The sequence below is a fragment of the Vulpes lagopus genome, chromosome 3 (genome assembly GCF_018345385.1).
Source record: "Vulpes lagopus strain Blue_001 chromosome 3, ASM1834538v1, whole genome shotgun sequence".
In the NCBI taxonomy this organism is placed as follows: domain Eukaryota; kingdom Metazoa; phylum Chordata; class Mammalia; order Carnivora; family Canidae; genus Vulpes; species Vulpes lagopus.
The window spans coordinates 16742372-16759194 of NC_054826.1; the positions used below are offsets into that span (position 1 = coordinate 16742372).

Here is a 16823-nt window from a genome sequence, read left to right on the forward strand (position 1 = left end):
TACACATTGAATTGGGGTTTTTTCTAATTTATTAAAAAACAATTAGACATAAGGACACTATTACAAGCACTAAAGATAATGCCTAGAAATAGTAGTAAAGCATCCTGAAATTTTCAGATGATAGATGACATGTAGAATGAAATTCTTTTCATTCTTTGTATGATTTAAATGTTTTCTTCTCCATTAAAGGTTAAATAGTAGTGATATGGACGGAGAGCCTATGTATATTCAGATGGTTACAGCACTGGTTTTACAACTAATTCAGTGCGTTGTACACTTACCATCATCGGAGAAGGACTCTAATTCAGAAGAGGACTCAAATAAAAAAGTAAGGAATCTTTTATAACTTTGTACTTTTACAGGAAAAAGCACTTAAATTCTCTGCTATTCTTATAAAACTAAAGTTCTTAATTAGAGCTTTATGGCTGGTCTTTAGGATCCAAGCAGAACACGAGACAAACTTTTAGGAAACATGAGTTCAGTTACTACTTTGTCTATGAGTCATGAGACGTATAGATTTAATCCAAATTTGTTTCTTCAGCTATAAAATAGGAATGATAATATCTACCAAGCCTTTCATACCAGCCACTCAGTCTCAAGTTGGATAATGAATGTGCAAGGGAATATTATACTATGTAATATCTATACTACTGCATAACATATAATTGTAATATAATTAATCTAAGTCTCATGCAGAAGATTAATTTATGCCCTCACTGTTGAGTAACACATAGCTGAGATTTGCTTTTTGGTTTTGTAGCTATTATCCATCAAAGCTTACAATTTTTCCAGGTTCTTATACTATTATAAAAAGTTAAAGAGAAACAGGAATGGTTTTGTTTCTCTATTCTATTATTTTCAGAATTTTGTGTATGTATATAATAGTATATGTTTAAGTAAATAAATAAGTGAAAAATGCATATCAAAAAAGTTGAGATCACTCTCCCAATCTGATTGTTTTCTCCCCAGTCTTGTCTTTGGTGACAGGTATCAAGAGAAGTTTATCTTCCTCCATTTATTTATGTAGATATCTACATACATTTGATGTGGAATTTTTTAAACCTAAATAAATGATACAGTGACATATTTATAGCTAATTTTTTCAGTCAACATTGCTTTTAATACATAATAATTAATACCAGAATCTTTTGACTTGGGTTAAAAATATATAACTGTTATCTGTCACAACTTAAGAGTTTCTCAAGATATACTTAGAAGTAGAATATTAAATAGTGTACATATATTTCTTGTGTACATGTATTTTTTTACATTTTCCTGGTAACTAGTGAGCTTTTTCTTGTATTTATTCACCTTTGGGTTTCCAAAAATTTGAATTGACTATTCATTTCCTAATCTCAAAATATCTCATGAAGGAATTGAATTTTCTTTTGTATTATGTTGAAGCATTTCATAAACTTCAAACTTGAAATGTCTTTTTCTAAATTCTTTTTGTATTTTCAATCAATTTTTCTTCTGACCTAGATCATAAGTTATTGATACTGCGTTTGTTAACCATATTGGTATTCTTTCATATTTTAATAAACTATAATGAACTCAGTATTTTTATTTAGTTTTTGTATTGAAATGTGTTTACTAATTTGTAGCTTCTGTCTTTGTATATAAAAGAATAGTTTAAGCTGCTGCTGCCTTTTTTTTTTTTTTTTTTTTTTTTTTTTTTGGAGAGGTAATGAGGGGGGAGAAAGAGAATCTTAAACATTAGGCTCCACACCCATCTTAGGGTTTGATCTCACAACCCTGACATCACGACCCGAGCCGAAGTCAAAAGTTGGTTGCTTAACCAACTGAGTCACCCAGGTACCTTACAAGCTTTTTAGTGTTTAAATGTATCACCCCTTTTCAGTAATAACCTGACCGTAGTAGCAATGGAACAAACTTAATTTTTTGGTTATTTCTTATATCTGTGTAAATTCATTTTTCTCAATTTAGGTTGACCAAGATGTTGTCATTACCAACTCTTATGAAACAGCCATGAGAACAGCCCAAAACTTCCTTTCCATCTTCCTTAAAAAGTGAGCAAAACTAACATAATCTGATTTTTATTTCCCTGGTATAAAAAGTCGTTCATTTATTTTAGGTAAATGGTTAATCCAATTTCCTTCCATAACTTGAACCTTGAATGTGTCACCTTAGCCCTTGATCTACTAGTCTTTCAAATGAGGCATTTGAAGTATTAAAAATCTAAAATCTTGTGAACTTACTTACACGTTTGACTCCTCCAAAAGTTAAAGTACTAGATTGAAATTCTGTAATTTTTCTTCAGTCAATTTTGAGGTATTCTAACTGAATAGGAAATTTTGTAGAGAGAGATTTAGTTGGCCTTCATAAAAATTTGTGGTAATCTCAGAGAAAGAGTAGTCATTTTTTAAAATGTGGTGTACTTGCTGGAAACTAATGTTTATACTAAGCAATAAATGAATTCCCTAGCAGGGGAAGAATGAAATTTCAGAAACAGATTCATTTTAAGCCATGTTATATTTACTGTACTCTTATACCTTGTTGTAGATATGGGGAAGAGAAAACTTAGTTAACAAAATTTCAGTCGTATTGGTGGACGTGTCACCTAAATTCATAGTCTTTTCATTATTTATCTTTGAACAGATGTGGTAGTAAGCAAGGTGAAGAAGATTACAGACCACTATTTGAAAATTTTGTTCAAGACCTTCTTTCAACAGTCAATAAGCCTGAATGGCCAGCTGCTGAACTACTCCTTAGTTTGTTAGGGAGACTGTTGGTAAGAGTATAGCATTTAAAGATTATTAGATTACTAGAAGACAACATAATGAGGATGTACTCTGATTCACAGATGATGAATTCTTTAAAAATGTGTAAGGAAATATGACCATTGCATCTTTTTTTTTGCATGTGCATAACTGTACACAATATTATCAATACTTTGTAGAAAACTTTGAAATCTTGTGGTTTTGGTGCTTTCATTTCATTACATAAGATAGCGGTGCTTTAAAAACTTTTCTTTGATTTAGAAGTACTGTATTGTTAGTTAAAAGCATCTCAACACTCACTGAGTCCATAAGTTACTGCAGTTAATTCATTTCAAAGCATGAAACTGATTAACACGAACTCTTTATCATCATTAAGAGTATTTCTGAAAACATGGTACTTTGTAGTTCTCATGTAAAACAAGAAAAATGTAAAGAAATATTGTAATCTCTCTTTTTATTTTTAAACTATATTTAAACTTGTACAATGCAAATTGTTACAAAGCTTTTGAGATCTTATGTTCTGTGAACTGGAAAATGTTTTAATACTATTCTGAAACCAAGATAATGCTTCATAGAAATTAGAATTCCAGCATAAGACATTCTTAGTAATATCCCATTTTTTTACAAGGAGTTGAGCCTACATTTAAAGATAATGACTATGTTCTTAGGGAGATTTAATCTATATACCTTTTTTTAATGAAAATGTTCATATCCCAGAAATTCAAAAGGCAATCACTTTATGGAACAATATCACAAGGGGGGGAAATGTTTAAATTTCAGATAATACAACATACATTTGGAATTCATATGATAAATTGCTATTAAAAATGTTATAAATTGATGAAATTAAGCAAATTATTTTTATGTTTAGGTTCATCAGTTCAGTAACAAGTCAACAGAGATGGCTTTAAGAGTGGCATCTCTTGATTACCTTGGAACTGTTGCTGCACGATTAAGGAAAGATGCTGTTACAAGCAAAATGGATCAAGGGTCTATAGAACGAATTTTAAAACAGGTATTGAGATATAGGATTAAAATTATGGGGATAAATATTAGTTAAGTACTTTCTTTAGGTAGTCTTATATTAGTGTTGTATTTCATTTTATAGATTGAAAATAAGATCTTATATTTCCAAAAGTGGTCTTTTCAAAAGCCCCGCAGAGAAAGTTAATAACCTTAAGGTGAATTATAGTGTCTAACAGAAGTTTCAAGTGATTTATATAAATCCTTAGTTTACTTTCTTTCTGTGAACTGCTTTTACGAATGTAAGATGCTGTTTTCTTTTTGGTTTAACTAAGTTTTATTTGAATCTTTAGTTTACTAAGGTGATGATTTAGCATTCCCAGTCAGATCATTTTATACCTTTGCATTTTGATTATCTTTTTATTTGGGAAATTGAGGAAGACTTCTTTTCATCATATTGGATAGATACTTCATGTTTGGCAGAAAATATTTTATTGCTTCACTTTTTTTTTTTAAATGTGGGTGAGGGGATCCCTGGGTGGCGCAGCGGTTTGGCGCCTGCCTTTGGCACAGGGCGCGATCCCGGAGACCCGGGATCGAATCCCACATCAGGCTCCCGGTGCATGGAGCCTGCTTCTCCCTCTGCCTGTGTCTCTGCCTCTCTCCCTCTCTCTCTGTGTGACTATCATAAATAAAGAAAAATTAAAAAAAAAAAAAGAATAAATGTGGGTGAGGTGATAATAATGTTAGAAGTTACCTTAGAAAATTGATAGGTGGGATCCCTGGGTGGCGCAGCGGTTTAGCACCTGCCTTTGGCCCAGGGCGCGATCCGGAGACCCGGGATCGAATCCCACTTCGGGCTCCCGGTGCATGGAGCCTACTTCTCCCTCTGCCTATGTCTCTGCCTCTCTCTCTCTGTCATAAGTGACTATCATAAGTAAATAAAAATTAAAAAAAAAAAAAAAAAAGAAAGAAAATTGATAGGTAAATGAACTCTAATCCTTCTTACAAAACTGTTTTCATTTTCTTTCTGCTCTTTTTTTAACATTCATAGGCATATACATGCTGGCCATTAGAAATGCCTCATATTTTTTTTTTAGTATACATTGTATTTTGAAATAATTTTAAACTATTTTTAAAGTTATAAGAATAGTACAAAGAGTTCCCACAAACTTTCACCCAAATTCCTTAGTTGTTGGTAATTTATAATATTTGCTTTATCTTTGTGTAACATTCCTTTTTTCAAAATATACATGCATGCATATCTGTGTGTGTGTGTGTGTGTGTGTGTGTGTGTGTGTGTGTGTGTTTTCCCCTGAACTATTTGAGCAGACTAAATGCCCCATTACCCTTGAATTTCAAAGTATGATTCCCTGGATAAGAAGCATTAATATTAACATCACCTAGGGACTTGCTGGAAATGCAAATTCTCAGGACTCCTACTGAATCAGAAATTCTGGGGGTGGGCCCAGCATTGTTTTTTGATCACCCTCCAGTTGATTCTAATGAATGCTTAAGTTTGAGAACCACTGCTTAGTGTCTGTTGTCTATAAACAAGAACTCTTGTTTAAATATCCATAGTGCAATTCTCAAAAGCAAGAAATTAGCGTTAATATGATACTGCCATCTAATATAATGCTACCATTCCTATAGTATTTCATAGGCTATAATTTGTTGCTATCATTGTTTTAATGCTCAAGTTGTCCAGGATATAACCAGTGAGAGCCCTTTTAGCTGGCTTTTGTATCTTTTTGATATTCCCATCTTTCTCTGAGAACTTTGTGGCATAACAAAATGTTTCAGGATCCTCAATCCTCTTTTCTTTCCTTGCCTCAGCCCTGGAGTGTGCCATTTCACCAAATAATACTGGTTCTTTTTCTTGGAGAATGGTAATTTAGAGACCAAGGTCTAGGTTCAAAGTACATTTCAGTAACTTAGAGTGGACCTAGGACTCCTTTGTTACATATGACCATGTAGAGTATACCCTGTAAAACTCAGAGGAGGGGTCATTTGTAAATATTCTGATTCTTGACATATGTCCACCTTGCTTTTGGAAGTTTATAGTGTCCTAGTTTACAGTGCTATGATGTATTTCTCCATGTATCCATTTCACCACACTCTTAGAATATGGGTTACTGTAATCTTTGTTTTCTACTTAGAGATATTCCAAACCATATTGGCATTTTGTATGATAAAGCTAGAGTAGTATAAGCCATAGGCATGAATGTCAACTCACAATTAGTTTCTGGCTATGTATTGTTCTTGATAGGTCCTAAAGATTCACTATCTCTGCTCCTAGATCAAGTGAACAGCTCACCTACTGTATGTTTAATATCCTACATGAAATAAAGTACTGTTTTGTATTATAAAAATATTTATCTTCCATAGTGTTTTTTTAATATCCCAAAGAAAGCTATAACACATAGTAAAACAGATAATGGCAGTTTCCATTTTTAGATTAAAAGTTTGGAATTGCCTTTTTTTTTTTCCATACAGAAAAACCAATGCTAGGACCTTCTTATCTCTGAATGCTTGACACATTATTCTGATAATTTTTATGTCTGCTACCTATGCACCTCCTTCAAAGAAAAGACATGTAGTTCATAAAAATAAAGGCCAGTCTCAGCTATCAATTTATAATGTGTTTTTCAAAAATACCATTCTTCTGTTTTTTCCTTTTAGTTGCTACACTTACATTTTCATTTTTTATCATTTATCAGTTTTTCCCTCAGATTTGTATCTACAACTAGATAAATTATTAAAATACACTAGTAATATCTTTTTTGTTCTTTCTTGGTTTATTTTGTAGGTTTCAGGAGGAGAAGATGAAATACAACAACTGCAAAAAGCATTGCTTGACTACTTGGATGAAAATACTGAGACTGATCCTTCACTAGTGGTAGGAATCTTTTCTCTCTTTTTTGGAAATAAAGCATCAAATTCAAATTGGATGTGAAAGAAAATTGGGAAGTGTGTTGAAGCGGGAAGTTGTTTGGAATACTGATTTTTGAAACAGAAAAATACTTGATAATCTAAACAATAAAGAATAATTATGGATTGATTTGTCTTATATGGAATTCTGGTACAGATATTGTGTTTCCCATGTCACACACCCCGTTTTAATGTGACATGGAAATAGTTAGACATCTTTCCATAGTTCTCTTTGAGACTGAGCTAGATCATTGCTTCTCACAGAGAATATGGCCCAGGTTGTACTTGAGGTGATCGATTAGCACATGAAAAGAAGGTATTAGAATTCCATGTATATATTTATTTTTAAATATAAACCTTAATTATATTTTATATATTATATATTCAAATTATTGGTATAATAGATTTGTATGTAAAATTTATAAACTGTATTATGAAGCAATGTGCATATACTAGGGTACTTTTTAATTTTTTTACTAATGGGATATGCAATCTAAAGAGGTTGGAGATAACTGTTCAGCCAACTGCTGCTGGCTTTCTATCTGCATTGAAAGAAACAGATTATAGGTATGCCTCAGCGTTAAAATATTTCAATAATAATTGGTTGTGTATTTCTTGAAGAAGCAAGGTAGTATTTTGAAAATAACTAGAGTCCTCTACCTTTAGCATTTTATCCTATTGTTCTAAACTTTCCCAGTTGACCTATCATTTATCTAATTTTAGTGACCTACATGATACTATCCTTTGTTAAGTAATTGATAGTATTCTAGATTTAATACAACCGTGTTTATCAAATTATCTTTTGACATCATTAATACAAGTGTTAGGACAAAGGAAAATATGAATTTTCTATCAGAGAGTCAAACCTTCCAGCTTTCTTAAAATTTATCTGCTAGAAGTTGCTTTAAAGTATACCTTAGTATTTATTCCTGATAGTGAGCACCTTATCAGTGGATTGGAAATTTCATTACTAATTTCATTTTGAAATTTTGTTAATTTAGTCAAACTCAAGTCTTAATCTATTTTCTTTTCAGTTTTCTCGTAAATTCTATATAGCCCAATGGTTCCGTGATACAACTCTGGAAACAGAAAAAGCAATGAAATCACAAAAAGATGAAGAATCATCTGAAGGAACACATCATGCGAAGGAAGTTGAGACAACTGGTCAAATCATGCATCGAGCTGAAAACCGGAAAAAGTTTCTTAGAAGCATTATCAAAACCACACCTTCTCAGTTCAGCACATTAAAGTAAGATCTGGAGAGAAAGCATCTTTACACTTTCAGTTATGTCTTTGATATGTTTATCTACTTTGCAAAAAAATTAAATAAATAAAAATTTAATGATTTTTTTGTTGTAGGATGAACTCTGATACTGTGGACTATGACGATGCTTGTTTGATTGTTCGATACTTGGCCTCTATGAGGCCGTTTGCCCAGAGCTTTGATATTTATTTGACACAGGTAAACTGGACCAAAATTATGTATGCAATGATATTGATTTTTCTGGTTATGGACATTTGTGGGATAGTTTCTATCTATTCCTGTTGAGAACAGATATTTTAAAAGATTCTGAAAGTAGCAATTATTTCTGTGTTCCATATTCGTTAAAGGTCTGTATTTTTTGGCATGCTTTTTACGTATTGGTTCTTGTTTTACAGATAAATAAGTATATATCTGTATGAATATACATACATGATATGGATAGAATGTTATAAAAATATTCAATTACCAAATTATTACTTAAATGATACTAAATATCCTAAAAATATATATATATATCCTGAATTAGTTACTCATAGCAAGGTTTTAAGGGTTACACATCCTTGCAAATGAAAGATAGCAATAAAAAACAGGTTTAATTGAGAATGCCAAAATAAAGGAAAGGCTCTAAAATATAGAATGCCTCAGTTACTGTACTAACCTTCAAGTTAAAACTTTGAATCAGTAAGATAACATCTTTTACTCCTATAAAAGTTAAAGGGATGTAGATACAATATTTATTGTCATTTCTTTTGCTTTTTTTCATGCTATTTTTTTGTTAAACACTACATGTTCTAAAATTCTGAAAATATCGATGTTTGCTTGGCAGATCCTTCGAGTTCTTGGTGAAAACGCAATTGCCGTTCGAACAAAAGCAATGAAATGTTTATCTGAAGTTGTTGCTGTAGACCCCAGTATTCTAGCAAGGGTAAAGAGGAGCACAAATTATTCTTATTTGAGTACTGCATTCCAGTTAAAATATTAGCTCTACTTAGTATATTTTATTTTCCTTTAGCTTGACATGCAAAGAGGAGTTCATGGACGATTAATGGATAACTCCACTAGTGTTCGAGAAGCAGCAGTAGAATTATTAGGTCGATTTGTTCTTTGTCGACCTCAGCTTGCTGAGCAGTATTATGATATGCTGATTGAAAGAATATTGGTATGTTTGTCATTTTTATTACAACTCAAATATAATTTTGCCTTTTTAATATCAACATTTTTTTAGTTGTTAAACTAGAAAAGTAAATATCAGTTATTTATTTATAATGCCTAATATCTATACTATAGCAACTTCCTAAAGGATGACGTTTCTTGTTTTCTCCCCCCTAGAAAGCCTGTCAATGTTAATTTTACATACATACCCTAAAGACATCTTAAACCAGATTGAAAATTAAAAGCTAAGGCTGTGACCCTAGTGCTGATGAGTCAGTGGGTTGGAAAGCAAGGGAAGCTAATAGGTATTCCTGGTGCCAAGAATTAGATCCAGAAAGTGTTGACTAGACCAGAGCATTGGGCAAATTCTAATCTCCAGTCTCCCAGATTTAGAAAGTAGACAAAAGATCCTCCATTCCTACCCTACTTTGAGCTGAGAGCTAAGAGTCCTAATGATTGAACAGAGAGCCAGCAGGGGCAGGGGATACAGATTTCAAGCCCCCTCAGCCCCACCCAGGCCCAAACAAAGAACTGAAGAACGTGTTTTAAGAGGATTGCTCAATATTGTAAAACAAATCATTGTTGAAAATTGGATTCCTTTTTTTCATTAGTACTGCCTTTCAATGATGCAAGTTTGCATTGAGTAAATGATAGGAACTACAATGACATAAATATTTTGGACAGGAATCTAGGATAAATTTGTATGTATATAAACAGAATTATTTCATTGAAACCTAAGTACAGAATTTTGGTATCTGACAATATTTTTGGATCCTTTGTGTATATTTGCATGTTCCTTAAAGCTGAATTTTAACAAGCTTTAGATACCTGCAAATGAAATGAGAAAACCATTTGAGTCTTAAGATCAATCTTAAGAAATACTATTGTAAAATATTTTTTCCTTGTATGTTATGGAATTCTCTCGTCCTGAAGCCTTTTCCTAGAAAATAAAAGGAAATAGGAAGCATTGGCATTACAGAATATCTATGCTTCACATCACCCATTGTACCTCAAATGAAGTGCATCAAGCACAAGATTTGGTATTTCCACAGTGACAAGAGTTTATCACCTTTAGTCTGCTATAAGAATATTATGTGACTGAGAGTTCAAGATAATTTCAGCTTCAACTAGCATAAAATATTGATTGAAACAAAGTACCAAAAAAAGAAAAAAAAAATAAACAAAGTACCTCAGGAAAGAGTAGAGGAAATTTTTTCCTTTTAGTTCCTTAGCCTTTTCAAAAATGAAAGGCAAAATCAGTAGGTTTCTCAGAGCTAATGAACTCTTGACAGCACCTACCCAAGTAATATATCCTAAAATATTTTCATGATTATCAGACTGCATAATAGAAATAATTTTATACATTAAGTGTCCAGTGCTTTTTATTTATTTTTAAAACTCTTTAATTATTGGGTCACCTGAGTGATAAACTCCTTAATTACAAAAATTTGTTAAGAATAAGTACAGTGAACCATCATGTATCTACCACCATATTTCATCTATATTTTCTGCTAAATTAGTTTAAATTAAATCAAACATTTTGCAGTTTCTTCTGTGGATACTTCAGCCTACTGAATGTGGGTAATGTGGGTGCTGCCATTATAAACAAAACTATTATCCCACCCAACCAAATTAACACTCTGTTAATATCATCGAATAACCAGATTATGTTCATATTCTCCAACTGTCCCAAAAACTGGGGGTGGGGGGGGGTGCGGTTTCTAGTTTGTTTTTTTTTTTTTAACAGAATCCAGTCAAAGATCATATTTTGCATTTGGTGATCATGTTTTAACATTTAGAGTATTCTCAGAATGCCTGGGTGGCTTCTGCCTTCAGCTCAGGGTGTGATGATCCCAGGATTCCCAGATCTAGTCCCACATCAGGCTCCCTACAGGGAGCCCCCTTCTCCCTCTGCATATATCTCTACCTCTCTCTCTGTCTCTCATGAATAATTTTTTTTTTTAATTTAGAATATCCTCTTTCTGTACACTTACCCCATAGCATTGACTCATTTAAAAAGACCAGTCAGTCTTGTTATTTCCTCATGGCTTTAATTTGTTTTTTTGTTTCTTGTATTTCTTATTAACTATAAGATGGTAGGGACAATGGTTTGATTAGATATTTGTTAAAAATACTTCATATGCTGTTTAAGTGCCACTATTTGAAAGGCTTCATATTTGTTATCCCATTTAATTTTGGCAAACTTAGGTTCTAATCTTGTTTTTGGTGCTATTTAATAATTTTGCATGTATTGGATATCATATTTTAAAAGTAAAACAATATGACTCATATTTTTAGTAATATTAATAAGAAAACATAGAGGAAATATATAGACCATCTTTATCATGTTAATAGACTGCTTAATGGTATTTATTTTCTAATTTATCACATAAATACACCCGAACATCTTGATTTTTCCGATACTTAAAAATAATTTTCTTTTCTTAGGATACTGGTATCAGTGTCAGGAAAAGGGTAATAAAGATTCTAAGAGATATCTGTATTGAACAACCAACATTTCCAAAAATTACAGAAATGTGTGTAAAAATGATTCGCAGAGTCAATGATGAAGAGGGCATTAAGGTAAGATCAAATGGTGACTACTTTAAAATTCACTTTTCATTAGTGTTTTATATAATTTAAGTATTTATTGTATCTAAATTTTGTTGATATATATGTAAAATAAGGCTAAAACCTTTATAAGTGAATAAACATTTTTAGATTATAAAATTCAAAAAAGACATACTTTCATACATTTATATTTCTAGATCTTACATTAATAAAATCTGGTATTTCTCAACCAATTCAGTTATAACATTTAATGTCAATGTAGTGATTACATGCAGGAAGTTTATTATCAAATTAAAGTTATTTTAATTTTTAAATGGTTTGTTCTTGGTTTTCTAAGTTAATAAATACTTCTTTAAAAGTTTAATCTTGAGTTCATTAATGAATGTAAGTGTATATGATTGTCCCTATATTTGTTTTTTTGTGTTTGTTTTTAAGAACCTCTCCCCCAAAAGTAATAAAAATATTTTTTTGTTTGATCAAAAACATTTGAATGTGTACTATGCAGATTTTCTAGGCTAGGCATAGTATCACCTATTTAAAATTTGTATCAATTTTAAAAGATTATAATTTTAAGAAATTAATTGATTGTTTTTATTTTTTTTTTATTTTTTATTTTTTTTTTTTTTTTATTTTTTTTTTGAATTGATTGTTTTTAAAAACTGAGAAATTCATGCCAAAAATTCCTGGTAGTTTGTGTTTTGATTAGTTATTTATAGCTTTGTTTTGAACCTTTTTTTTTTTTTTTTTAAGTAAATTCTTTGCCCTCCATGGGGCTCAAACTCATGACCCAGAGATCAAGAGTTGCATGCTATACTGACTGAGCCAGCCAGGTGCCCCAACTTTGTTTTGGGCTTTCATGAGAATTTGGGATTGAGAATTTTGCCATGTTTGTTGTAGTTGTGTAGTTTGAAATTTTCTTTCTTCTAGAAATTAGTAAATGAAACATTCCAAAAACTCTGGTTTACTCCAACTCCACACAATGACAAAGAAGCAATGACGAGGAAAATCTTAAACATCACTGATGTGGTAAGGACTCAGAGATGTGGTCCCTGTGGATGCAGACCTAGTTTATTAGGCCTATCCCCTCTTACAAAGAGAGAGACGATGATGAGCTAGTTGGTTAATGTTGACGCTTAATACTATAGTTGGCCCTTCAATTGCACAGGTCCACTTATACACGTATTTATTTCAGTAAATGCAGTACAATAGTAAAAGTTTCTCTTATGATTTTCTCTATTTCTCTTATGATTTTTTTACTATTTTCTTTATCTTCATTACTGTAAGAATATAGTATATAACATACAACATACATGTTAATCAACTGTTTATGTTATAGGTAAGGCTTCTGGTCAGCAGTAGGCTATTAAAAGTTAAGTTTTGGGGGAATCAAAGATATACACAGATTTTCAACTGTGCGTGGGGTCAGCATCCCTAAACCCTGCATTGTTCAGGATAAACTGTACTTCCCATACTTTACTTTTCCGGAGATACACAAGGGATGCAAGGAACATGAGGTTGGTGTTTCTACATAGCCATTTCTTGGTATTTGTTCACTTAAGCACAGATACTGAAATTCTCCATATTCCTCCAGTGATTGAAAATTGAGAGGGAAAGAAGTAGAGGATGAATGGTAACAGTCGCCCAGGGATAACAACCTAAAATGAGAGTACTTTTTTCAGAAAACATGAGTTAAGATTAGTTTTATTATGTTTAATTATACACATCAGCTATAAATGTTTTTGACCCGTAATGTTTTTATGTTTTGAACATAAATTTTGTATTATCAGTTACAAGTTCATCTCTGTTTTACTTATGTCTTTAAATCTGCTATCTAGAAGAAAAATAATAAGCAAACATTTCTATTTGTGTTGTTTAAACCTTACATATTTTTCTGACTAATTGAAGTTATTCAAAATGTAATGCCATATTTTTTTATTTAAATTCCAGTTAACATTCAGTGTAATATGAGCATCAGGTGTATAATATAGTGATTCAGCACTCCCATAGTGATTCAGAACTCCCAGTGTTCATCACAACAAATTAACTTCTTAATCCCCATCACCTATTTCACCCATCCTCCCATCCACCTCCCCTGTAATACCTTATTTAATTTCAGTACATTAAACTAATTTCTTGAATATCTTCTCTGGTATTTTTAGAATTAAATTGTTTAGCCTTGGTAAATTTTGGCTTACTAAAAGAATAGTTTACTTTAAAAATAATTTTTTAAGTGAGAACACTGAGACATTTATAAACTTCAGGCTAAAACACAGCAAAGGTTTTACTTCCTGTTTTTCAGATTTTTAAGTAAATTTCTAATCTTGATAGTTTCACCATATTTTCCCACTTAGGTTGCAGCATGCAGAGATACTGGATATGACTGGTTTGAGCAACTCCTTCAAAATGTGAGTGTTATTTTGACTCCTGATAACAACATGAAATTTAATAGAGGATCAGTTCTTTGTAGGCTTTTTGATTTAAAAGAAACTTTTCAGTTATTTTTTAAGTATTTACCTTTTGGTAGGGAACATTTATTTCAGTATATTAAGCTGAATGTTTTGGTTAATATCCCTGTTTAATTTCTTAGTCAATTGCCTGTTTTAAGTAAGTTTTCTAAATCAGTAATTGAAATTCTGTCTTTCCTGCCTTCCAGATAATTTTTTCTTATCCCTTTAATCTATATGTTAGACATGAAATCTACAGACTTACAGATTGCATTAAATGTATATTTACATTATTGACATGTTATGAAATGTGTAAAATTTCCTATGATAGTACAGAATTAAACCACAATTCGTGTTCTTTAAAAATTTCATAAATGGAAATGTTCATCTCCCTAGGAACTTTTTTATTTCAGAAATTTTTAAATAGGTAGAAGTACCCATCACCCAGCTTCAAAAATTATCAGCATTTTCCCAATCTTATTTTATCTCTAATCCCTCCCCTATATTTTTTTAAATTATTTTTTCTTGGCTGTAATACTTTTAAAGCAACTATACTTTATATCATTTCACCATACACACCTTAGTGTCTCTCTTTAACAGAATTACTTTTTAAAAATAACCAGGATATCATTATCATCTGTGTCAAAATAAATATTAAGTCATTCCCTAATATTCTATGTTCATATTTCCCTGATTGTCTCAAAAACGTATTTGTGTAGTTGGTTTGCAGTTGCTTTGGTTGATACGGCTCTTAAGTCTCTTCTCTTAATCTATGATTAGACCCTTCACTTCTCTTTTATTTCATGCCACTTACATGTTTTCCTGTAGAATGTCCCACATTCTAGATTTCATAGATCTTTTCCTTCTGGTGTCATTTAAGTTGTTCCTCTATTCACCTTTTTTTTTTCTGTAAACTCTTAGTTATATCTAGAGCCTTAATAATATTGAAGTTCAATTTTGGGAATAGAGGGCAAAAATACTTCATAGGTGATGCCGAATATCACTGCATCACATCAGGAGGCACATAATGTTTGCTTATCCCACATTCAGTGGTGTTTTAGTTTAGGTGTTGTCAGCCTGGTGCACCTATTATAAAGATTCTGTTCATTTTTTTACATCTTCATGAATGAATAGATTTGTATGTCTTTATATTTTATTTAAATTTTTTAGAGGGGTGAGGGGCAGAAGGAGGGGGAGAGAGAGTCTTTACCAGGCTCCATGCCCAGCGCCAGCCCATCGCAGGGGTCAATCTCATGACTCTGAGACCATGACCTGAGCCAAAATCAAGTCAAACACTTAACTGACTGAGTCACCCAGCCACCTCTGTCTTTGTTTTTAAAATACTGTAATCGTAGTTCTTTTTGGAGTTCAGATTGTCCTATCTTTGCCCAGTGGTAGTCTCTTCATGTTGGTCTTGTATCTTTTGATATAAACTTATTACTTTTTTGTAGCCTGATTACTTTTTTCCTCTACAAAATGCCTTCAACTTAACTTGTACATTTTCTGCCCCAAACCTGAAATCAGCCATTTTTCCAAAGGGCCTTAATTTCCTTTGGGGAGAAGAATTTGGATGCTGCAGATGTTCTTCACTAATGGGTTATCATAGCTTCGGACCTTTTCCAGAGGATAGAGCTAGGAAATAGGTATTTCTTAGAAAGGCAAAAATAAATCAAGAATTTATATTGATTTTTTTAATTTAAATTTTTGATTATGAAAGTCTGTTTCCTTGGTTTTATTCTTTCCTTTAGGCTAAATATTTTGGTTCCCAGGGAAAGGAATATAATTTCTTATTTGTTTTGCCCTACTGTATTAACAGTAACATTATTCGCTACAGTTTTTAAGATTGCTTTGCATTTCTTTTTATCTATTGCTCACTAAATATATATTATTAAAAGTTATCTTTTCTTTATCTTGAGGGGTGGTGGAGGGGCAGAGGGAGAAGGAGAGAGAGAATCTTAAACAGGTTCCATGCTCAACATGGAGCCTAATGAGGGCTTGATTTCACAACCCTGAGATCATTATATCAACAATCTAGTGTCTAGTTAAGTCCATTTGTTTCTATTTACTTCTGTATGTTTCACAATATTTTTAAGTCAACCAAAATTGTTTTATTGAGGCACAATCAAGATGCAGAATATCACTCTTAAAAGGTTTTCTATGCCTCTTTGTAGTTGGTCCTCTTCCATTAGCCCTAGGAAACAACCAGTGTGCTTTTCATCACTAGAGTTATGCCTTTTGTAGAATTTCATATCAGTGGAATCATATAGCATGTAGTTCTTTGTGTTAAACTCTTATTTAGCAGAATGTTGCTGGCATATAAATATTTTATTCATTTTTATTGATGACTAGTATCAGTACAGATGTATGGTAATTTCTTTATGAATTCACAAATGTATAAATTTGTTTTGTTTCCAGTTTAGACTATTCTGAATAAGCACTATGAATATTTGTATACAGGTTTCTGTGTAGGTGGGTGTTTTCACTTTTCTTGGGTAAATTCCTATGAGTGTGATTGGTGGGTCATGTGGTAAGTGAGAAACTGACAGACTCTTTCCAAAATGGCTGAGCCATTTTGGAGCAATGCTCCAGTTGATGTACATTCTCACCAATACTTGGTTTTGTCAGTCTTTTTAACTCTAGCTGTCTGATTTGCATCAACGTGGAGGGACCTGGAGGGTATTATGCTGAGTGAAATAAGTCGATCGGAAAAGGACATATGGTCTCATTCATTTGGGGAATATAAAAATTAGTGAAAAG

At 32.1% G+C, this 16823-nt stretch overlaps 1 protein-coding gene across 2 annotated transcripts in view; it reads left to right on the forward strand.

Moving 5' to 3' along the window:
* Nucleotides 1-16823, forward strand: part of NIPBL (NIPBL cohesin loading factor) — a 201016-nt gene that overhangs the window by 149903 nt on the left and 34290 nt on the right. For both annotated transcript variants that reach the window (XM_041750312.1, XM_041750311.1), the window contains exons 21-32: nucleotides 190-328; nucleotides 1948-2030; nucleotides 2620-2752; nucleotides 3613-3756; nucleotides 6514-6603; nucleotides 7670-7884; nucleotides 7995-8097; nucleotides 8726-8824; nucleotides 8912-9058; nucleotides 11500-11634; nucleotides 12550-12648; nucleotides 13974-14027. In XM_041750312.1, coding sequence (XP_041606246.1) covers nucleotides 190-328; nucleotides 1948-2030; nucleotides 2620-2752; nucleotides 3613-3756; nucleotides 6514-6603; nucleotides 7670-7884; nucleotides 7995-8097; nucleotides 8726-8824; nucleotides 8912-9058; nucleotides 11500-11634; nucleotides 12550-12648; nucleotides 13974-14027 — 1441 coding nt within the window. The remainder of the gene's footprint in view (nucleotides 1-189; nucleotides 329-1947; nucleotides 2031-2619; nucleotides 2753-3612; nucleotides 3757-6513; nucleotides 6604-7669; nucleotides 7885-7994; nucleotides 8098-8725; nucleotides 8825-8911; nucleotides 9059-11499; nucleotides 11635-12549; nucleotides 12649-13973; nucleotides 14028-16823) is intronic.